Below are 25,315 nucleotides of genomic sequence, written 5' to 3' on the forward strand. Positions count from 1 at the left end.
CTGTAAAGTAATTGAATTTAAATATTCTAGAATGATGATTATTTCTACATATAGATAGTTGCGGGTACTTTAAACAGGTCCAAAGTACTCTTTTTAAAAAGATTTTATGTATTTATTTGTCAGAGAGAGAGCACAAGCAGGCTGAGCAGCAGGTAGAGGGAGAAGCAGACTCCTTACTGAACAAGGAGCCTGATGTGGGACTCGATCCCAGAACCCTATGATCATGACCCGAGCTGAAGGCAGATGCTCAACAGACTGAGCCACTAAGGTGTTCCACAAAATACCTCTTTTATTCTATATTCCCCTTCCTCAAATTTATTGAGATTGGAACACTGGTGCAAAAAAAAAAAATTAAAATTAGAGAAAGATTCATACATATACGTGTATTTTCTTTTTTTTAAGTAATCTCAATGCTCAATATGGTGCTCGAACTCATTACCTAGAGATCAAGAGTCACATGCTCTACCAACTAAACTAGCCACGGGCTCCCATACCTATAGGTGTATTTTAAAATTCTGCTGATTGATTGCGTTCTTTGGATTTCTTTGGTGGTATTTTTATGCTAATTTATGAATTTTCACATATTGAATATACTTTTATAAAATCCCATCTCTTTAGTAGTAGATATTGTTCTAATGTGCTTGAAATATAATGATCAGGAAAGTATATTTGTTTGTGATCAGGTGATGTCACTAGTCTATATTTTAGCTAATATAAGTCTGTAATATATAAACTTACAGTGTTCCTTTAGAATGTTTTCTAGGAATCATTTTTTAGAGTGGAGAATACTGATTTGGAATCCTACCTTCCTATGTTAAGAATGTTATATTTAAGGGTTGCATTCTTTATTAAAGATAAGTAACAGTTAATTTTAACTGAGCAACAAAGGTCATAAACTAGTTATAACAACTATAAAACTGTATTAATATAAAATGTGAACACAATACTGCACACATTGATTAAACAATGTCTCACTGTATTATAAAATGTACATGGTATGCATAAATATAATTCTATTAAGCCATAAATCTGGACTGTCTAAAACTTATATGTGAGTATAATAAACATCAGTTATCATCTTATTAAGTATTTTTGCTTAGCAGTTTAGAAGTCTGGAGGATGGACAGTTATGTAGTTTATGGGTAGTATTTCTTAAAAAAAAGAATGAATGAAAATTTAAATTCCTTCTTTTATCTCAATAAATTTCTGTGTAACAAGGAGAAGCATTAATAATTCTCTGTAACATATAGTTATCCATTGGATTTTGAAGCTTTTAAACAGGGTTAATAGGTAGATTTTAAGTGGAAAGCAAAAGGATTCTTTCTTTAGGAGCATATATTGTACTACCAGATACCAGCATTCACCTAGGGGATGTTTTGATAATTCTGTCGGATAAATTAACATGGATCCAGTCACTCCTTAGTGAATTCCTTTCCATGGTGATTTAAATAAGGTTGGGCCTTTGTTTAAAAATTACAGACTCAATTGAAAATGAATCTGCTGTCCTGCATTATTAAAGCTGATAACTGTTTAAATTGTATTTTAATTTTATAGTGCTACTCTGGTGCTTCTGTTGAATTTTATAGAACTAACCAGCAGAGTTTGTGGACTTGGGGACCTGATACCTTTAGAGATTCATACAATTTTTCACTTTTTATTTCTGAATTCCTTTTTCATAGCACATTTGATAATGTAGGTATAGTCCATCCATTTGTGTATTCTAGATGTGTAGAAGTGCCGCAAGTACTCACTATGGTAGAATTGTTAACTCTTAAGTGGCCGTGGGCAAGCTTTTTTCATGAAGGCCCAGACAGTAAATACATTAAACGTATTTAGGCTGTATGATCTCTGTCACAACTACTCAGCCCTGCTGTTATAGTGTAAAAACAGCCATAGACAATACATAGAGGATTGGGTGTGCCTTTGTTCCAATAAAACTTTATTTACAGAAGCAGGCAGTAGGCTGGATTTGGCCTGTGGGCAATAGTTTATGAACTCCTCCTCTGAATCAATCAATCTGTGATTCCCCCAAATCAGGCCCTTCTATATCTAGAAACAAAGAGTTCATTTCTCTTTAGTTTTCCCTCTTTGCTTCAGCATCAGTAGCACTTCTTTAATTCTGAATACCAGCAGCATAGAGAAAGAATATCCTAAAGATATTCTAGGAGGAAATTGAGTAATTAGAGAGATCGCAAACTATCGTTGTCTTCTCCGAACCTGGGTACTCCCACAGTCTCTGGCTTCTCATGAGCTCTGCTGGAGAAAGTCATGAAACTATAAAATTGTCCCTGTCTGCCTCAGTGCTGCCTGTCAGCCCATTTGTTTATCTGTTTGACTCCTGGTTGCATTCCTCACAGCATCTCTCCCAGGGTCATCCTTGTTTCCCGGGGCCATCGCCTCCATCCCCTTGTACGGCGGTCTCAGCATTTCATCTCCCATCTCTTATTTAATAAAGTTGGGTGGTATCATTCAGCATAAATCTCTTTTATTCTGTGTTCCTTCTTTAAGCGGGGAATGAAAATAAGGGTTCTCTTTACTATTAAATGAATTTTTAATTCCTAATTTAATGCACAGACTGTATAAGTTATTGTAAAATCTGTGCATGAATAAGTATGGTGCGCCATGAATTCCACTTCTGTGGCTTGAGATTCCTCCAGAATGCGTTGCCATTACAGAAAATGTTTTCTAGGTATATAATTATGAGAATTTTAATTCAAAAGTGTGTTGTCTATGCCTAAAAGTTATAATCTTTAAGCTGGACAGTAAGCAATAGATACGGCTCATCTGAGGAGCAGCCCAGACAGGTTAATATGGTATTCCTGGCCATAAATGTTTTCCTTACTCTTAATTTTAATTAGAAACACTGATTTACAGGAATTATTCTCCAACTTTATGAAGAGAATCATATTATCCCAACATGGGCATAGTCAGGGCTAGGTGACTGGGTCAGATGGCTGTCCAAGCCATCCCAGGGATTAGATGGAAATCTTAGAGAAAGGAGGGATTTAGGCCTGGGCACGTGCACCAAAAAGAATCTAGTGACCTGGGATCTGCTGGACCTCGTGGTCAGAACTGAGCCAAGCCTCTCCTGGTTCTGCAGTCACCGCAGGACTGCTGCAGAGCAGGTCCACTGTCCTTTCAGTAGAAGTGGTGGTTCTGGATGGGGGCAATCTACAAGACCATTAGCCATGAGGTCAGGGAATGGGAGTTCAAAGAAGTAAATGAAAGCATCTTTTTTTAAAAAAGATTTTATTTATTTATTTGACAGAGACTACAAGTAGGCAGAGAGGCAGGCAAAGAAAGAGGGGGAAGTAGGCTCCCTGCCGAGCACAGAGCCCGGTGTGGGGCTTGATCCCAGGACCCTGAGATCATGACCTGAGCTGAAGGCAGAGGATTAACCCACTGAGCCACCTAGGCGCCCTCTGAAAGATCTTTTAAAATGGAATAAGAAATTATGGAACACAAACTGAAACAGCAAGACCAAGCAGTTGTAGAAAGGAGCTAGTTAGAAATCTAGGAAATAAATGATAGTTATTGTAATAAAAATTGATTAAATTCTACATTGGACACAAAGATAGAATTGCTAAATTAGAAGAGGTTTTTAGGACTGCACTTAAACTTGTTAAAGCTTTGAATGAATGTCAGGCATCACTGCATGTAGCTTGTATGTATAAAATACACACACACACACACACACACACACACACACACACCCCTCAGTTAATCCTCATAATAATCCTATTTATTAACTTAATATATATTGTGTCTACCGTAAATGCCAGCCACTGTATTATTTATTTGTTACTGCACACAGATTACCACCACACTGAGTGGCTAAAAATAGCTGACACTCAAGATGTCACACAGCTTCTGTAGATCGGGAATCTGGGAGCTGTTCGGCCAGAAAGTTTTGGGCCAGGGTCTCTAAGAAGGCTGCAGTCATCTCAGAGCTTGACTGCAGCTAGAGGTCCAGCTTCCAGACTTACACACACGGCTGTCAGCAGACTTCCTTGTTAGTTGTTGGCCAGAGGCCTCTGTGGCGCTCTACGTGGGCTTCTCCGTAGGCTTTCCAAGTGTCCTTTTGACATGGCAGCTGGCTTTTCCCGAGTGAGCAGCAGGGGAAGGCAGAACCAAGAGGAGCCATAGCCCTTTTATAACTGTATTAGAGTTCTCCAAAGAAACAGAGATAAGAGGGTGTGTGTGTAGCTTTATTCTGAGGAACTGGAGACTGGCAAGTCAGAAGGCCCACAGGGTGAGTGAGCAAACTGGAGATGCAGGAGAGCCAGTGGTGTAGTTTAGTCCAAGTCCAATAGCCTGAAAACCAGGAGAGCCAATTTTCTCGGTCTGAAGGTTGGCACACTTGAGACCCAGGAAGAGTTGATGTTTCAGTGTCGATCTTAAGTCAGGAATAAGCTGATGCTCCAGTCGAAGGCCATCAGGCAGGAAGAATTCTCTTAACGTGGAGGACAGGAGGACAGCCAGCCTTTTGTTCTGTCTACTGATTTGAATGTTAATCTCATCCCAAACCATCCTCTCAGAAACACCCAGAATAATGTTTGACTGAATACCTGGGTACCCTGTGGCCCTGTCAAGTTGACGTGTTAAGTTAACCATCACAGTAACCTAACATACCATCACTCCTGCTATGTTCTTTTTGTTGGAAGTAAGTCACTAAGCCCAGCACCCTCTTAGAGGAGAAGAACTAAGCTCCATTTCTGGAAGGAAGAAGTATGGAATAGTTTGTGGACATATTTTTTAAACCACTCTAGGCACTGGGCTTGGGAGATTCCAGTGTTCATTAGTAGGAGTTCCAGAAGGAAAAAAAGAAGAAACAAATGATAGAGAAGCAATATGTGAAGAGAAAGTTATTAAGAATCTTCATCTTCCATAATGAAAGATACAAATCTTTGAATCAGATGTTCACTCAGGAAACCAAAACAGAATAAGTGAAAATAAATCTTTAGATACATTGTGATGAAATTGCAAAATATGAGATAAAGGTCTAAGAGCTACTAGAAAAAGGTCTTACTACCTGCAGAGGAAGGGAATTAGAGTGACAGTAAACTTACCAAAATAATAGAGGCTAATAGGTATGGAGTAACCCTTTCAAAGTGATGAAAGAAGGTAGCTGTCATCCTAAAATTTTTTGCCTGGCTAAATTTTCATTCAAGATTGAGAGAAAATGTAAATACTAAATAAGGACAGGTGCCTGGGTGGCTCAGTGGGTTAAGCCGCTGCCTTCGGCTCAGGTCATGATCTCAGGGTCCTGGGATCAAGTCCCACATCGGGCTCTGTGCTCAGCAGGGAGTCTGCTTCCCTTCCTCTCTCTCTGCCTGCCTCTCTGCCTACTTGTGCTCTCTGTCTGTCAAATAAATAAATAAAATCTTTAAAAAAAAAAAAGACTAAATAAGGTATTTAACTTTCTCTGACTCACATTTCTTATCTGTTAATAAATGGGACTAGGAGCACCTGGGTGGTTCAGTACATTAACATCTGACTTTGGCTCAGGTCAAGATCACAGGGAATTGGCTCACTGCTCAGTGGGGAGTCTGCTTGTACCTCTTCCTCTGCCCCTCCCCCTGCCCCACTCATGTTCTCTCTCTTTCTCTCAAATAAATAAAATCTTTATACATAAGTAAATAAATGGGAATAATATTACCTACCTTATAGGTTATTATCTGCTGTGTTTACTATCAGTAAATCCCAAGTGTCTATACAGTGCGTAACACAGAGTAGACATTGAATAAATGTTTATTAAGTGAGTAAATGAGTGTATGGGGATGTTGTGAGGACTGATATATATAATTTTCAGCAGTACCTGACGTGTTAATAATTACTCTATAAATGTGTGTTGTTGTTAAGATTCTACCAAAGATTTTTCTTAAAAAACTATTAAGAATATTCTTCAACAAGAAGAAAAGTTCAGTGAGAAGTCATCAGATATAATCAACAGTTATGACACAGAAATTGATAAACTGCCAATAAGTTGAATACAGTTGACACTTGAAGAACTTGGGTCGACTTGTGAGCAGATATTTTTTAATAAATATAGTTCTATTTGTTTTTCAATAAATACAGTACTCTATTTTTCAGTAAATATAGTACTGTACATGCATTTTCTCTTCCTTGTGATTTTCTTAATAACGTTTTCCTATGTCTAGCTTGCTTTATTATAAAAATACAGTATATAGTACAGCATATAAAATGTGTGTTTAACTGACTATGTTTTTGGTACAGCTTCCAGTTAACTGTAGGCTAGTAGTAGTTAAGACTTGAGGAGTCAAAAAATATACTTAAGAATTTTTGACTGTGCAGAAGTCAGCACCCCTAATGCTGATATTCTTCAAGGATCATCTATAATGACCATTGGGGAAGAAAAAAAGAAAAACTGATCTTTCTGTAGTACTTTTAAAAAGGTAAACTAAAATCTTTAAGGTGATTCAGAAATTCATAGGAGAGAGCAAAGGACTGGGAACAGTTTAGAGTTTTGAAAAATGAGGAAAAGGTGTTTGCCTTACCACCTTTATAGACTTATTACAAAGTATAATAATTAAGACTAAAGTGTTAGTGCAGGGAGAGGCAAATAGAAAAGAGGAACAAAATGATCCAGAAATTGACTCATACATATACAGAAACTTGAAATATAACAGAAGACACCACAAATAGGTAAATAAGATAGAATCTTCAGTAAGTTGAACCAGGAAAAGTGGTTATTCTTAAGGAAAAAAATGAAGTTTTATATCCTGCCATATATAAAAATCCATTACAGTTTGGTTAAAAACCTAAGTGTAAAGAAAAACTTCAATGCCGTTATTTAAAAAAAAGAATATTCTTCCTTGGATAAAGAGGGACTCTTAACTGACTGAGCCACCCAGGTGCCCCTCAAAGAGGGACTTTTTAGAAAAGAGAACAAAATACAAACATAAAGGAGAAAGATTAATGTGACTCTATTAAAATTTAAAATTTCATGTCTCATAGGCACCCAGGTGGCTCAGTTGGCTCAGGTCATGATCCTTGGGTCCTGGTATTGAGTCCCACGTCAGGCTCCCCCTGCTCAGTGGGGAGTCTGCTTCTCCTTCTTCTTCCCTGCTTGTGCTCTCTCTCTCTCTGTCAAATAAATAAAGTCTTAAAAAAAAAAAGTTCATGTCTCAGAAGCTTCTATAAACAAAGCAGAAGACAAGTCTCATATTTAGAGAAGATATTTGTAATGGATATAGCTAATGGATATAGCTAACAAAGATTGGTATCCAGCATAGAAAAAAATTCTTACAAGTCAAGAAGGAAGAAATAACCTAATGGAAAAAATCAGCAAAGGATATGATTAAGCAATTTATGGGTCAGGAAATATGAGTGGCCCATTAACATGGGAAAAGATCTTCAACCTCACTAGTAATCATACGAATGCATATTATGCCATTCCATGCTCATCAGATAGCGGACGTTAAAAAGGATGAAAAGACTGTGTTGGCAAAGATGTGGGAACCCAGTACTCTTATTGCTGATGGTAGCATTAATTGATGCAGGTACTTGGGAAGACTATTTGGCAAAATCTAATATAGTCAAAGCTTACAAAAAATCTAGAAATTCTTCCTCTGGTATGTGCTCTAGAGAAAAACTCCTCTAGAAAATGTACAAGGAAGCATGTATAAGAATGGTTATTTTAACATTCTTCATTATGCTAAAACTTACAAACTAAATATTCATTAAATGAGAGTATATGTTGTAATTATATTTACATAACGAAATAGGATACAGCAGTTAAAAAGTCAGTGAACTAAAGCTGTATCAACATGAACAAATTACTCACAAGCACTTTTGAGGAAAATGCAAAAGTATATGCATATTTATATAACATCCTTTATATGAAAACCATGTAAACAATATTCTGTTTATGAATCCATAATGTATAATATCATAATTTTTAAGCATGTTTTTAAGCACCAAGTCATGGTGAAGTAGTGAATGGTTGGAGGGATTCACAAATACAGAAGAGTAAGCAAAGAAAACAAAATGTTAAGATTTGGTAAATCTGAGTTGCAGCTACATGGGTATTCATTATCTTGGATTCTGTACTTGTCTGTATACCTGATATTTACCATTGTAATAGTTTAAAACAAATTACCAGCAAATTCCTTGAACAAAGTGAGTGTATTTTTTTTTTTAATGATTCCTAATCCGTGAAAATATGTGGATTTCTCTCTAAAAATTCTCGATTATGTTCTCGTGGGAAAATCTTTCAAACAACCTTATCATAAGGATCTGGTATTTTTTTTTTTTTGAAGATGTTATTTATTTTTTTGACAGAGACAGTGAGAGAGGGAATACAAGCAGAGGGAGTGGGAGAGGGAGAAGCAGGCTTCCCCATGAGCAGAGAGCCTGATGTGGGGCTCCATCCTAGGACCCTGGGATCATGACCTGAGCCAAAGGCAGATGCTTAACGACTAAACCACGTAGGTGCCCCAGGATCTGGTATTTTAACAAAACAAACCTAATGACATTTTCCCATCTATTAGTAAGTTAAAATAGCTAAGTACTATAAAGAATCTGAAAATTAACTAATCTTCATAGAGCTCTTCTAATGCCAACCTTCTGAAAGCTACATGGGATTGTCTTACAAGTGGTCTTGAAACTTAAACATGAAATCATAAAATCAATATAAACATTTTTTTTTTTGCTTAAAGAAATGCCTGACAATGACACAGTTAGTCTTAAGTCTAGTTTTGTTCTGGGCCTGTTATTTTATTTTTGCCTTATCTAAGTTTATTTTATCTGAAATAGTTATTATTTTCTCAATGAGAATCTTATCTGGGTTTGAATTCGTGTTTTGTATTGCCATTGACACATTCTTTATCCTTTCCCTGACTGACACTTTTCTGAACAATTGTCATTTAACTAGATAGGATTGAGTTAAAATGTATGGAAAGAAATTTTTGCCACATAAGTTTGAGTAGGTTTTTTTCCCCCTTAATTTATGGAATTAAAAAAAAAAAAACCTAGATTTCCAGTGAAATTTGAATGCTTTGCATTATTTGTTTCTTTAATGCTTCATGGCAGGCATTTCATCAAAGAGAGTGAGGACTAGAGAGATCTTAGGTCCCATGCTTGTGTAGCAGTCCGGCATGCCTTTGGGTTTCTTTAGTGGTGAGACCGTTTTCATTGCACCGAATAAATGGGCGTAAATGGCAGGAACATGACTAGAAAGTGCACATTATATATGTTCCAGTCAGCTTGTTGCTAGTGACAGGTGCTCGATGGTTGTTGGTATCGTTGTCAGCAGAGAGAATCCTTTGACATTAAAGTCACTGGCTCGATCCTGATTTGGGGTGACTCTATTGGCAGCTCCATCAGGCGGCCGCTGATCAGTGAATGTCAGAGCTGCCGCCATTCTTGAGAGTGTCACCAGCCCTCTCTGGGTTTTGGCTTTTATTTCCCCCCCCTTTTTTTTAAAATTTTTTTGAGGGAGGGGCTGTTTACCTTGTCTTATTGTTCAGTCTTAACCAGACTTTCCAATTGCTTACCTTTGGGAAATGGGCCGAGAGGTCACAGGGAATATAGGTATCAGTAGGACATGCAAAACCATATATGAAATGGGGACTCACATGGAAACTGGTAATGATTACCTTGATTTCAAGCCAATCAATGGTGGGAGCGCCTGGGGACTCATTAAATGGTATTTGTGGTGTCTGTAACCTGGGCTGTGAGCTCTATTTCAAGAAAAGCAGTGACAGCCTCTAATGTCTAATTGACCTCTTCTCTTTGTTTCACTTTCTCTCACTTTCCATATTTGCCGCCAATGCGGTCCCCGATGGCAGCAAACAGCGCTGCTCAGCATTTTGAACTTCTGTTCAGAGCTTCAGCACCTGAGCTTGGGCAGCTGTATAATGGTGAGTATTTGAAAATTCTTTCTCCTCCCTCGCTTGTTCTCTCTCTTCCCATGGGCTAATGGCATCCTGACCCGCCCACTCCACACACACCTGCAGCTTTTCAGATTTACGGTGAACTACGGTGTCCCCCGCTTTCAAACATTTTTCTTAAATTGGAGAGTATGTCTTCAAAACATTGACACTATTTATCTATGAGAGCAAGGGAAGAAGTGTGCATGGTTGAAAAGAGTTTGGTTCTGCCTCAAGCCAGATGTTATTTCAGAGAAGCTATTTACCTCTCTGGATCTCTTTACAAAATAAGAGATCAATCATACCCAATGCCAGTAGTGCAGTAAGTTTCTCACAAAGCTAATTTTAGTTTTTAAGTTCTGAAATTATTTCCTGGAAATGCTAATGATTTAGGTAGGGGTTTGTTTTGTTTTGTTTGTTTGTTTTGGCTGTTGTTTTTGGTGTGTGTTTGTTTTATTGTCCTTATTGGTTAAGAGAAAAAAGATGGGCACCCTATGTTAGAACTCAGATCCTTTTGAAATGTTACGGGTCCATTAAATCCAAAAGCATAAGGACTATTAGACTAGACAGTCTTTAAAGTCCTTCCAGATTTAAAATTATGATTTTATGTGCCACTGAAAGATTTCATGGAATGAGTTACATTTTTTCCATCTGAGTAATGTGGCTTATGAATACTACTGAGACTCAAAGGACAGTAGTGTTTGTGTTTGTGTGCACACTCAGAGCAAGTGCATCTCCCAAGACAACTGACTGCGGAGCAGTCCATCCCTCTTTACTTTCATATGTCCCCCTTGCAAAACAGATTCAGTAGATTCCAAACCATTCCAGTTTTGTGTCCACTTACTAGGAAGACTTGAGTTATTAGCAGGATGGTTATAAGATCAGAGAAGTTCTCCTGGGGTCCTAGGCTTGGATTCAATCTGAAAGAAATCCCATGTGAATACCTTTTAGAGCTCAATGATGGCTTCAGAGCTGCCTCAAGATTTGGCAGTATAAGTTAGAGCGGCCTGTTATGGCCACTTGTCTATGTCCATATCCCCATGTGAGAGCCATCCTGGTGGTTAGGCCTGATTAAACCCCACGTATGGGCTCTGACTGACCCCGGTCTCTGGAAACAATCTTGGGAGCCCACTAACACAGTATTAGGCTTTCCTTACTTTTGATCAAGTATTTACCTTAGTAAACCATTTCATGGGCTTCTCTTGAGTCCCTATGAAGACACTTCTAGATAGGCCCAATGACAAGTGATGGCTCTGTCTGTGACAGCAGACCAGCCACTTACTGCCACTTGGCTCTGTGCTTGTGGCTAGCCTGTCATCTTTAGACTGGTAGGTGCCCTGTTTAATCTTGGCTAGAGGTACTTTTCTCTGCCTGTTACTTACCTCCCCTTAAACTGGAGCAACGTCCTCTAGAAAAGCAGGCCTCTGACCACACACACGTTAGATTAGGAATTATATACGTTTGTTGGTAGAATGAGGTGTGTTTTAAGTCCGCATTTGCAAGTTGACCCAGGGAATATTAGTCCTGAAAGATACTCAGTTAAGGAATTGGGGGACAGTGTATTGGGGAAGAGTGACATAGAGATTCCTGGCCAAAATTAGGAAGTGATGCTACTCTCTCTTCCTCCTGGAACTTTCAGTGGTATGTCCTGCAACAAAGAAAGTGTGTGCCTTTCCATAAGCCTGTGTTTTCCAACTTTACTGGACCACCGAACCCAGTTCCATATTACTTCTACTAATATGTGATATACTGTAGAAAATGCTCCTTAAAGCATGACTTTTCTTAGGCATTATGATCAATGGGCTATTTATATTCAAATTTTTAAAAAGATTTATTAATTTGAGAGAGAGAGAGCATGAGCAAGGCTGGGAAAAGCAGAAGGAGAGTGAGAAACAACTTTAGCAGACCCCGTGCTCAGTGTGGAGTCCAGCATGGGGCTCAGTCCCACGACCCTGAGATGAAACCAAGAGTCGGATGCTTAACCGACTATGCCACCCAGGCACCCCAGTAGGCTATTTTTAAATTAAAGTATGTAGTTATCAGTAAAATATGGTTGCTGTTGATATTTGTATTCTGGGAAATTAAGTTTTAAGGACTTGACATTGAAGTTCAGAAATACTACTAATACTGCTGATCCCGTTACTGATGTGGCTGAAACATTCGCACCTGTCATAGAAATACTGTTCGCGCTTCACAGCAGGTCCAGGGGTCACCAGAACAGTAACACGGACAGATCTTTGTTGACACTTTAATACCATGTTTATTTCCGTTTCTTTCTGTCAGTTGACCAGAGGACAAGATGACCGATTTTAGTTTTGACCATCAAAATAGTAACAATCAGAATCATGGGTTTTGGAAAGTTTTAAAGTTACTACTTTGTAAAGAAGTTAATTGACTGCACTAATTTTCGAAGCTACAGGTTTGTATAGTTCGGGTGCACTTACTTAAGTAGTTATATTGCCCCCCGCCCAAGTCTGTTTCTCATGGTCTCCTGCATGATTCTCCCACACACAGTTCCGAAGACCAGAACCTTCAAAATCATCATGACTACACCTAAGCCATCAGGCCTTAGTTCAGACTCAAAACATATCCCCAGATCTGTCCATTTCTCCAGTTCCACTGCTGTAAGCTTAATCCAGGCCTTTGTCTCTACACGCTCATGCAACTGGGCTTCCTCTGAACTCTTCTTACCCACCATAGACCATCCTCCAGACAGAAACCAGAAGAATTTTTCTTTTAATGTAGATCATATTTGTTTCAAACCCTCCATTGATTCCTTGGCTTAATGGCCTGGCTCCTGCATAGCTCTCGCCTTCGCGGTCTCTCTCCTTATTCCCCTTGGGTCTAGTCACTCCCCTTGGGCCACACCCAGTCCTATATCTGTTCCTTGAATGCACTGGGTTCATTCCTGGAAATCCCAGCAGTCACCATTCCCTCCCTCCCTCCCTCACTACCTTCTTCCCTCCTTCCACCACACCTTACACCGAGCACCTGACAGACTGATCACCTATTTTATTATTTTCACACCACTCTTCACTCTCTGAATTTATTTTGCTCATTTGTCTGTACAGTCTTTTCCCAAAAATGTGAACAAAGTCTTTGTATTCCAGTTCCCTGTTGTTCCTAGCCTCAGTGATGCTGGCACATGGTAGTCGAAAAAAGGAATAAACAAATGAACAAAAGGAAATAATAATTGGAAGTGGTAGCTCTTTTGTTTCCTTTTGAATTCTGGTGATCATTTTGGTACCTGATTCTAAAACAAATGGAAGTCTTAAAAGAAACCTGTTGAAACAAACGTTACTAAGGTGTCTGAAGCCCATGAACTGAAATGTTTAATCCTCGTCTGGTCGGGGAGTAGCCTGTGATCAGGAAGTAAACTAATGGACACCTGCGGTAAGTGACACTAGCATATGATGGTCTCAGTTATTTTTGTGCTGTAAATCCAGTCCCCAAATACCTCATTTGACTCCACGCCAGTATCATTATTAGTACTCTCAGCAGATTCACATACTATTTCAGAGCCTGGCGAAGTGCACAGCTTTGTCAGGGCGATCTTCTCTACCCACCAAAGCTGATGAATTATGTATAAAAGAGAAGAAACTAGGCCCCGTCGATGAGAAGCGGCAGCGAGGTCAGAAAGGAAGGCATTCAGAACAACACAAAATCCTCACATTCTTTATGAGGGTTTCATACTGCTTTGGGATTTCATTCATGAAGTCCCCTGTCTGGAGTCCTGTTAAATGGATTTTTAAGTAGGTGATGGTTCTTGCTGTTTCATGAGACAGTGGCTGATCCATGAGACGAGTGGGTAGATCGGTATTATCAAGAACGTGGGTCTGTTTACATGGAAGCAGACAATAGGAGATGATTAATACTGTTTTAACTTAAATAAAAAGAGTGTTTTAACTCGCTCTACACAGTTTGTATTTCTGAGCACAGCATGTCAGAGACTGGAATGATTTGCTTTCCAGATTGAAGACTATGACGTGATAGCCAGCATGATCGGAGCCAAGTGTAAAAAACTCCGAACCCTGGACCTGTGGAGATGCAAGAACATCACCGAGAATGGGATCGCGGAGCTGGCGTCCGGCTGCCCGCTTCTGGAGGAGCTCGACCTGGGCTGGTGCCCCACGCTGCAGAGCAGCACCGGGTGCTTCGCCAGACTGGCGCGCCAGCTCCCCAACTTGCAAAAACTCTTCCTCACCGCTAACAGGTCTGTGTGCGACACAGACATCGAAGAGCTGGCGTGTAATTGTAGCAGACTACGGCAACTGGACATATTAGGTAAGGGTGCGTAGAGAGATTTGTTTTAAAGCCTTGACATGACTTGTTGCAAGGAAAGAAAAAAACAAAAAACACTTCTTGGATACAGTAAAATGTTGTCCTGATAAGGCTGCTTGGTTCGAGGAGGTGCAAGAAAGGCTAATTGATACCGAGAATAATGGGTAAAAGAGTGAGGAAAATAACGGAATTTTGTAGTTGAATCTAGCAGAAAGCTCTTATAAACAAACACTAATTCTTGGTCTAGTAAGAAGAGTGAAAATTTATATGAGCTATGTTCTCCATTTTTATTAAAGACAGAGAAGACATTAATCCATTTTTATAATGAATTATACACACACACACACACACACACACACACACCCCTTCTTGATGATAAACTCGTTATTAAGGAATATTGCCAAATCTTCATTCCTGATCATTCTAGATTTTAGGAATAGTTCTGCCCCAGTGAAGATCTACTGAAAAACCCTTCCCAGTTCTGGGATTCCTTGTGTCCTTATTGCAGTCCGTCAGCGGGAGCCCTGTGAGGTGTTGCTGGCAACAGCAGAGTTACAATTGCCCCTACAGTTGGTGCTCTGGGACTCTTAGAGCGCTCGTACTGTGTTCTCTAGTAATCTCTGAGTATTACTAGGTTAGCCATGAAGTGCTAATCATATCCTTTTCCGTTTATTAAACATTCAGCAACAGGAAAACCTGAACATTTTCAGCTTCTGAGTTTGGTTTCTTTGAAAACTCACAGTCCAGGTTGCATGTTACTTATTCAAGCTACTTTTAGACAGAAATTCTTGCCTAAAAATTTAGGAAGAAATTCTTGCCTATTGCATGTACATTTGGGGCTAGCTACTTCCTCTATGTTGTATTTCTTTATTCTTCCTAGCTCAGGGAATCGGTTATCATTGTTTTTTATAGAAGGGGGACTGGAGCCCAGCAATTAGTATATGGCAGAACAGTGGTTCAAATGCCAAGTTTTGGGCCCCAGCATAGTGAGCACTTTTTTTCCATCCCACCACACCTGCCCTTCTTGCGTCTATCTTTTCCTTCCTACCTACGTTCCACCTTGAATTAGTCTAGACCTTTTGTAAGAGAAGTATTTGGGGAAGTTCAAGAACATGAGAGAGAATGAGGAGCAGTGGCCAGGGCCGTTAAAATTGGATTGCTAATCACATTAGGCCTTGCTTCAGAGGATTGGTGGCATTGTTGGTTAATACCGGTCTTTCAACCCTCCCCCTCAAAACCTCATACAGTAGAGATGAAAAGTAGCCAGCGTCTGAAAGAGATGCTACAGAACCATAAAGATAGTCGGTAACACTGATCTAAAACAAAAGCACAGCTGTGGTGAACAATGGGGTAGGTGGTCCAGTGGCCTAACTTTGGCCAACAAATGGATGAATTACTTGACAGAGACATAGAAGAAAAATAGGTAAGAAGTATAATGGCTTCTTTTTGAAAACATTTGTAACTTTCCTAAATGTAAGAGCAAGGAAGTATAGAAGGTTCCAGTCCAAGATGGCAACATAGGAAGACCCTGAACTTACCTCCATGGAACACACCCATTTATACCTATTTATAGAACAGTTCATCCTGCAGAAGAGCTGAAGGCTGACTGAACATCTTCTGCAAGGCGGGAGATAGAACAGCAACAATAATTGAAACACAGTAACGGAAGGAACCCCGCCCCCCCCAGCCCTGACAATGCCAACAGCAGTGGCGGGGGAGAGTACTGAGGGATGGGGACCAGATCTCTCTGTCCTTGGGCAGAGAAAGAAAGCCTCAGTATAGAAGAGCAACCAGCATACAAAAGAGACAACACTGGGAACCCTGCCAAACTGCACTGGCGCTGGGGGCTTACTCTCTGGGTAGGAGAGACTGGAGAACAACACGGTTTATGTTCCCACCCCACCCCCAGAAAAAGCCTAGACCCCAGCAGGATCTGGAAACCACAGTTCCCAGTCATCACGGTGAAGCTGCGACCTCAGTGAGACCAGGGTCCACAAGTCCCCTTTGGGGACAGTGGCACTAGGGCATAGAAAATAAGCTGTGGGATTTTTTTGTGTGTGTCTTGTTTCTGTTTTTGTTTTCATTTTTATCTTTCTTGCTTTTCTCACTTTTTCTTTTCTTCTTCGTCTTCTATTATTATTATTATTATTATTTTCTTTCCCCAGAAAGCCATGATGTGAAAGAACAGCTAGTATATAAACTAGAAGCTAGAAGCCCACCAAACAGTGGGAGGAGCTGCTAGGATGCTCCCAGAGTGGGCGGGGCTGATGGACGTGGTCTGCACTCTCCCTCCACCTTGAAGGCACAGACCATTGCACAGTCTGGGCACCCTAACGAGCCTGGTGCTTCAGTGATCCCTGGGCCCTTAGCCCACACCAGCCCCAGCTGTCCCACCAAGGCAGTCACAAAGTGGTGCACACCAGGACACACCTGTTGGTTCTCACTACAGCCCCAGCCTTCACACCAAGGTGACACAGGTGCAAAACACCCCAAAACACTCTAGGCCCACACTGCTTTGGCTTCAGATGACTTGCTAGGACACCCCCCAGTGCAGAGTGCTTCAGACCATCTTGGCTGACGTCTGCTTCAGATCCAAACAGTCTGCCAGGGTGCCTCCTGTGTGGAGCGACCCCAGGTACCCTAGGCCCATGCCTGCATTGATTTCAGCCCAGGGACCTCTGGATGGAGCCCCCCCAGAACACTGCCACCCTTGCCAGTGTCAGCTCCAGCGACCCAGCCAGGGCACCTGCTCCATGGAACACCACGGGACAACCCAACTTGCACCCAGTTCAGTTTCAGCCATCCTGCCAGGGCACGTTTTTTGTGAAGAGCCCAGGGACCACATTTTAGCTTTAGTTGACCTGCCAAGATGCCCCCTGTGTGGGATGCCACGGAACCTCCCAGCCTGTTCTCCATGTCAACTACAGCCGCCATTCAGGGCACCCTCTGTGGGGAGAATCCAGGAACACTCATCCATTTCTGCTTCAGCTGTCCTTCCAAGATGCCTTCTGTGTGTGCAGCCCCGTATCTCCCTGGCTTGCACCCACGTTGGTTTCAGCTATCCTGCTAGGGTACCTTCTGTGTAGTGAGCTCAGGGACCTCCTGGCCTGCAACTGCATCAGTTCCAGCCACTCAGCCAGGGCACCCCCTACACAGAGCACACTGGGACACCCTGGCTTGCACCCGTTTCAGCTTGAGCTGTCCTGCTAGGGTGCCCTCAGCACATAGAACCCTGGGGCACCCTGGCCTGCATCCACTTCAGTTTTAGCTATCCTGACAGGGCACTCACTATGTAGAAAGTACCAGGACCCCCACTCCCTCCAGCCCATACCAGCCATAGCTCCAGCCAACCAGCAAAAATCATCAAGCATACATTCTATATAGGGAATGACCAACACAAGCCCATTCCTTCAAATTTAGGAGAAGCAGCTATTCAGTCTAATCCATAGAAACAAACACAGAAAGTCAAGCAAAATGGGGAGACAGAGACATATGCTCCAAAGAAAGAATAAGGAAAACAAAACAAAACAAAACAAAACAAGACTCAGAAAAAGAATTAAACGAAACAGGAGTAAATAATATGCCTGAAAAAGAATGTAAAGTAATGATCATAAAGATAACCAGGCTGGAAAGAAGAGTGGAAGAACCCAGTGAGACCATCAATAAAGAGATACAGAATATAAAAAAGAACAGTCAGGTTTGAAGACTACAATCACTGAAGTAAAAAACATACTAGAGGGAATCAACAGATTAGCAGACGCAGAAGAATTTATCAGAGATCTGGAAGACAGGTTAATGGAAAGCACCCAAAATGCACATTGAAAAGAGGAAATAATTTTTTTAAATGGGGATAGATTAAGTGATCTCCTGGACAACATCAAGCACACAAACATTTGCTGTATAGGGGTCCCAGAAGAGAGAAGAAGGGGTAAGAAAAAAAACTTACCTGAAGAAATAATAGCTGAAAATTTCCAAAGCCTAGGGAAGGAAGTAGACATCCACATCAAAGAACATTCTAAATGAGATGAACCCAAGGAGGTCCACATTACAACACATAATAATTAAAATGTCAAAGGTTAACAATAAAGAGATAATCTTAAAAGCAAAAGAAAGACAAAAAGTTGCCTACAAGGGAAAACCTATGAGACTATGAGCTGATTACTCAGCAGAAACTTCGCAGGCCAGAAGAGATTGGCATGATACCTTCAAAGTGCTGCAAGGAAAACACCTATAATCAAAAATACGCTACTCAGAAAGGCTGTCATTCAGATTTAAGGGAGAGAGAGAGTTTCCCAGACAAAAAGTAAAGGAGTTTATCAACACTAAACCAGACTTACAAGAAATGTTAAAGGGACTTATTTAGGGGCAAAGAAATGGCCATAATTAGAGATTAGAAACAAAAAATAAAGGAGTTTATCAACACTAAACCAGACTTACAAGAAATGTTAAAGGGACTTATTTAGGGGCAAAGAAATGGCCATAATTAGAGATTAGAAAATTATGAATAAAAAGATATAAGGTAGCACAACATATTCATAAAACATGAAGAGGGGAAAAAAGGGTACTTTTTTCTTTTTCTGTTTTGTTCTTAGAATGTGTTTGAACTTAAAGATCATGAAATTAATATAGATTGCTATACACTTAGGATGGTATTTATGAACTTCATGGTAACCACAAACCCAAACCTATAATAGATATACATAAAGAGAGAAAACAAACAAACAAAAAATGTAACACTATAGAAATGCATCAATCATAAGGAAAGAGAGCAAAAGAAGAAAGGAATAGAGGAGAACTACAAAAGCAACCAGAAAACAGATAATAAAATGGCAACAAGTACATGCCTATCAATAATTACTTTAAATGTAATTGGCCAAAATGCTCCAATCAAAAGACATGGGGTGGCAGAATGGATTTGAAAACAAACAAACAAACAAAAAACCCTCCTCATCCTTATCCTAACTACAAGAGATGGGTCAGCGAACAAGCCTCAATAAATGTGAGAAGATTAAAGTCATAACATGCATGTTTTCCATCTTTTCCAATCACAACAGTATGAAACTAGAAATAAATCACAAGAAAGAAAACTTAGAAGTAAGTCACAAGAAAAAAAAACTAAAAAAGATGTAAACACCTGAAGACTAAACAGCATGATACTAAACAACCAATGAATGGGTCAATGAAGCAATCAAAGAAATTTTTTTAAAAATGGAGAAAAATGAAAACAAAAACCTATGGTCCAAAATCTTTGGGACATAGCAAAAGCAGTTCAAAGGGAAATTATAGTGATACAGGCCTACCTCAAGAAACAAATCTCAAATAATATGACCTTACACCTAAAGGAACTAGAAAAAAAAGAACAAACAAAATCCAAGGTTAATAGAAGGATCAGAGCAGAAATAAGTGATATAGAGACAAAAAAAAATGTTTAGAAAAAATCAATGAAACCAAGAGCTGATTCCTTGAAAAGATAAATCAATGAACCCATAGCCAGACTCACCAAAAATAAAAGAGAAAGAACTCAAAATCAGAAATAAGAGCGGAGAAGTAATAACTGACACACCAGAAATACAAATAGAATACTGGGAAAACTTATATGGCCAACAAACTGGACATCCTAGAAAAAATGGCTAAAAAATCATCTGATTATTTCAATAGATGCAGAAAAAGCATTTGATAAAATTCAACATCTGTCCATGATAAGAACTCAACAAAGTGGAATAAACTTCAACATAATAATAATAATAATAAAGTGGGAAACATACCTCAATGTAATAATGGCCCACTTTATATACCCTACACAAAAATAAACCCAAATGGATGACAGAGCTAAATGTGAAACCTGAAATCACAAAATTCCTAGAAGAAACCAGAGGCAGTAATTTCTCTAACATCAGCTGTAGCAAGATTTTTCTCGATATGTCTCCTAAGGCAAGTGAAACAAGGGAAACAAAAACAAAAATAAACTGTTGGAACTACATCAAAGTAAAAAGCTTTTGCACAGCAAAATAAACCAAAGGAACCTACTGAATGAGAGAAGTTATTTGCAAATGATTTATCCTATAAGGAGTTACTATCTAAAATACATAAAGAACTTCACAATGTCAAAGAAGCAATACAATTAAAAAATAGGTAGAGGACCTGAATTGACATTTTTCCAAAGAAGACATGCAGATAGCAAATAGACATATGAAAGGTATTCAACAATGCTAATCATCAGGGAAATGTACATCAAAACCACAATGGGATACCACCTTACACTTACTAGGATGGCTAAAATAAAAAATACAATAAATAAATGCTAGTGAGGATGTGGAGATAAAGGAACCCTCATGCACTGTTGGTGGGAATGTAAATGGGTACAACCACTGTGGAAAACAGTATGGAAGTGCCTCAAAAAATTACAAATAAAATTACTGTATGTTCCAGCAATTCCACTACTTAGTGTTTACTCAAAACAAAACCACAGATTCAAGACGATATATGCACCCCCATATTTATGTAGCATTATGTATTGTAGCCAAGATATGGAAGCAACCTAAGTGTCTATAAATAAAAAATGGATGAACCAAATGTGGTATGGAGATAAACCACGGAATATTACACAGCCATGAAAAGGATGCAGTTGTGCTATTTATGAAACATGGAGGGTATTATGCTAAGTGACATGTCACACTGAGAAAGATAAGTAACATTATTTCACTCATAAGTGGAATCTTAAAACAACAGCAGGAAATGAATAAACAAACAAAAAGCTGAATCAGACCTATAGAGAACAGACTGATGGTTGTCAGAGGAAAGGGTGGTGGAGGGATGGGCAAAATGGGTGAAGAGATACAGGCTTCCAGTTAAGGAGTAAGTGAGTCAAGGGACTAAAAGGCACAGCATAGGGAATATAGTCGATGATATTAATAGCATTTTATGGTGATAAATGGTATCTACACCTGTGGTGAACATAACATAATGTATAAACTTGTTGAATCACTAGCTGGTACACTTGGAGTTAATGTAACATTGTAGGTCAACTGTACTCAGAAAAGAGTATCATTATCAGGCCAAAACAAATTATAGCTGAAAGAGGGCCATACATGTAAATGTATTTGAACATCTTATTTCAAATATGAAGGACACAGTAAAAATATCGATAATAATAGTTAATAATTATGTTAACAACAATGCACTGTGTGGTTTATACTGTTGTGAATATATATTAACTGATTTAACCCTCATAACAACTGTATGAGGTATTTTATAGCCACAGAAGTGGAAACAGGTTGAAATAAGTTCTGTGATTTGCCCAGGATCTCATGGCTAGTAAGGACATAAGAATCGGAATCAAAGTTTATGCTCCTAAACCACTATGCTGTATTTTCATTTTTATTGTTTTATGGTTTCCTTTTATCCTTAAGTGTTTGAATCCACTAAAAAAAAAAAATCACAAAAACAAAACAAAACAAAAAACCAGCTTCTTAGTTAAACCCCAAGCTGATAGTGATTATGTCATTTTGTAACTGGCACATATGAACGTTAAGTGGCATACCTTTTTCATACCGAAAATGCTTACTGATCAGTACAAAGCTGATTAAGATACAGTTCCTACCTTCAGAGACTTTATAACCTGACCAAAAAGTAAAATAATATATAAATAACTTAAATGCATGCCCGAAACAAGGCCATTTGGGGGTTCAAAGAAAGGAGAGTACATATAATTAGAAAAATAAGAAAAAGTTTAATTAAAAAGGTTAATAGGTATTTGAAAGGTATCCTTGAAAAGTGAATAGGAAATGGGGGGGAGCATTTTAAGCAGATTGAATAGTATGAAACAAAAGCATTGGAGTTAAAAATACAGAGTATCTTCAGAGAATAGTCAAATCTAATTTGACTTAGAACGTTAGTATAATGGAGGCTTTTACGGAGAGTTTTGAACACCAGGATGAGGAATCTGCAAAGAATTAAACAAGGAAGAGCTATTATCAGGTTTTAATTCAGGGCATGAGTGATATATTTAGAGCTTTTGGGGGATATTAATCTAGAAACAAGTGGTAGGTGAATTAGAGAGGGAGGAGATCAGAATCAGGGAGATTAGCTGCGGTAATCCATCTAATAAGGGTCTAAACTGGGGTGATGGTATTGGGAAATTAAACACCAGCCTTCATTCTCTCATTTATTATACACTTATTGAGCATATACCGTGTCAGGCACTGTTGCCAACACTGGAGATGGGTCAGCGAACAAGAGAGATGCGGCCCCAGCCCTGAAGGAGCGAGCTGAAACATAGCTGTGTCGTAAGTGGATAAGGAAAGAAAAGTGCACAGCGTCCATGGCACAAGACAGGACACCCTAGCCTACATCAATTTTCAGTCTCCCGACTGCCTTCCCTGACATTCTCTTATTAGGCTTTTTGGGTCTTCTGATTTATCAGGAGACTCAGATTCTAATGACCAAATAGAACATGGGTGGGTGAAAAACACCATGTAGCCGGGGGTCTCAGCTGAGGTTCTCTGAGCTTGTGCAACAGAAACGGCTCAAGGTAACATACATGTAAGGGAAAGGAAATGATTATGAAGATAGAGACGTCTCTCTGCCATCCCTAGGTAGGAGCTAGCTGTGGTCAAACCTTGGGAAAGACTGGAAAACCACCAAAAGGCAAGAAAGCTGTTTTTTTCCTTTTTCTTTCTTTTCCTGTCCTTTATGCCCAGGCACTGGCCCCCTCCCTGCTCTGCCCCTGTACACTCACAGACCCTTTTGTGTCTGCTTCTCCCTTTGGCTTTGCCTTGTTCTTTCCTTGTCACGCTGGCCATCTCTATCTTGGTACACATGGCTAAATATAACAGCCCCAACCAGTTTTTCTTGTCTTCAATTGGAGAGATCTATGGACGCGGAAGGCTTTACTGAATTCCCATTCTGAATTCCCAGGAGAATCCGGGGGCCAGCCACAGTCAAGAGAGCTGTATAGTTACCACTTCTAGAGCCCATGGCAGGGAGGGAGTCAAAGGATTTCTTAAAGGGAAAAAGGCATAGATTAACTATGTGATAGGATTGTGATTTTTTTTTTTCTCCCTAGAAAATCTGTAGTTAAAGCAAGGTGGTGGTTTTGTTTTTTTATAACAGATATCCTAAAGCCTAATGGTATTTGGTATTTACTGAGTATCTGCTAGGTAGCAGGTGTTTTCATAATGTATGTAATTGAGCTGCTCTCCGTACGTCCCATAGTGTCTTCACATTTAGCATGGGCTACACGGTACCCAGCATCCATCATCTGACTTCTGGTAATGCCATTTTATACCCACCGCTTACTGTCAAACTTACCAGATTGTATTGTAGTTACTTGCTTTCAGCTTTGGTAAGTGAGTTCCTTATGGCAGACACGTGTCTTACTTATCTGTGCATCGCCAGTGCCTGACACAGAAATTCCTGCAAGGGTGCTTGCTCGGTAACCACACTGCGTGGACTGTGAGGGAAAATCACTGTAAGCTTGGCCGTCTGATCTGGCCCGCAGGTTGAGGGAAAGTTGGGTGACAGAAAGAGAAAGGTCTGGAGGGGTAGGAGGTAGAAAGGAAGATAACTGAGTAGAGTATTGACAAAATTCAGATCCTAGATGCCAAGTGGGCTAGGAGAATTCAGTTCCTGTTTTTCTTTTACAGGTTTATTGAAGCGTGTCTTTTGTTTAAAGAAATGCTGTTCATTTTTAAAAGGCAATTCAAGTGCATTGTAAACAATAGTAAAGGGGCTCTTTATCACGACACTATCTAAATATGATATATTGGTGTTTTATTTTGTCTTAACAGGAACAAGAATGGTAAGTCCAGCATCCTTAAGAAAACTTCTGGAATCTTGTAAAGATCTTTCCTTGCTTGATGTGTCCTTCTGTTCACAGATTGATAATAGAGCTGTGCTGGAACTCAACGTGAGCTTTCCAAAAGTGTTCATAAAAAAGAGCTTTACACAGTGACTTAATATGTGTTCTATAATAAAATCAATGTGCTTTTGTAGGGTTTTATTTTACGGTTGGTTCTGTTTAGCTTATATAATGGTGGGAATGTCTTAATGTTCCATTAAGGCATTTGTAGATTTTGAAGAAAAATATGAAATTGTCCATTAAATCACGTAAAAATGTAAATGAATGTTTTCATAAAATATTGCAAGCACTTTTGTTGAAGAGTATGTGAGTGGCTCACATTATTTTTATCTTACGTTAATCAGTAATATTATTCTTTATTCAGTAATTACATGTGTAATAAAAGAGTAATATGGAAACCTTTTAACTGATTTTTAAAGGAATGTGTTGAGCCAGAAAGTATCATGATATTTAAAAATAAAATTAATTTTTCATACCTCCATGTAAGGATGTCTTATTAATAAGCCTTATGACCTGACCAGTGTTTTGTTTAGGTATATACAGAATTTCCAGAATTAGTTGGGGAAAGGTGATACATTAACTCTTTGACTTGAAAATTTTAGTTTTTCCATTTTCCTTCTGACATATATACCTATTTTACTAGGTAAAATGTGACACATCTTAGCAGATTCTACTTTTTATACTGGGTCATACCAGTATAAAAATATGAGCATAATCAAGAACAGAGGTAAACTACTAAAGAAAACAGAGGTAAACTACTAAAGAAAAAACTTTGTAGTTGTTAAGCAGATGCCTTAAAAATTTGCCAGGGGGAAAGGTTTAAGACTTCTGAAATATATATGTGGATTTCGTTTTATATATATATTTATATACACATTTCATTTATATATAATATATATAGACTGCTATATATGTTTTATATATAAAAATAAATATTATATATATATTTTTTCCACCCCCGTGGCCTAGCACCTTAAAAAATTAGGAATCTGTTACAGTGGAGGAAAAACAAACAACATTGTTTTGTTAAATAGTGAATTGATTTAGTTCTGCGGCTAAAAAAGTAAACAGAAAATGTTCTGTGGTGTGAAAAGACGAGGTTTTTTTCTGTTTGTTTGTTTTTTCTTTTTATTCATTTATTTTTATTTATTTGACAGACAGAGATCACAGGTAGGCAGAGAGGCAGGCAGAGAGAGAGAGAGAAAGGGAAGCAGGCTCCCTGCTGAACAGAGAGCCCGATGCGTGGCTCCATCCCAGGACTTTGGGATCATGACCTGAGCCG

At 39.1% G+C, this 25,315-nt stretch overlaps 1 protein-coding gene across 1 annotated transcript in view; it reads left to right on the plus strand.

The window, feature by feature from the left end:
• Positions 1 to 24,514, plus strand: part of FBXL4 (F-box and leucine rich repeat protein 4) — a 79,196-nt gene extending 54,682 nt beyond the window's left edge. Inside the window, exons 7-9 of the mRNA XM_044245251.1 lie at positions 9,813 to 9,884; positions 13,865 to 14,177; positions 23,963 to 24,514. Of these exons, the coding sequence (XP_044101186.1) occupies positions 9,813 to 9,884; positions 13,865 to 14,177; positions 23,963 to 24,126 (549 nt within the window). The 3' untranslated portion in view covers positions 24,127 to 24,514. The remainder of the gene's footprint in view (positions 1 to 9,812; positions 9,885 to 13,864; positions 14,178 to 23,962) is intronic.
• Positions 24,515 to 25,315: the final 801 nt, after the last annotated feature.

Source organism: Neovison vison, chromosome 1 (genome assembly GCF_020171115.1).
Source record: "Neovison vison isolate M4711 chromosome 1, ASM_NN_V1, whole genome shotgun sequence".
Lineage (NCBI taxonomy): Eukaryota > Metazoa > Chordata > Mammalia > Carnivora > Mustelidae > Neogale > Neogale vison.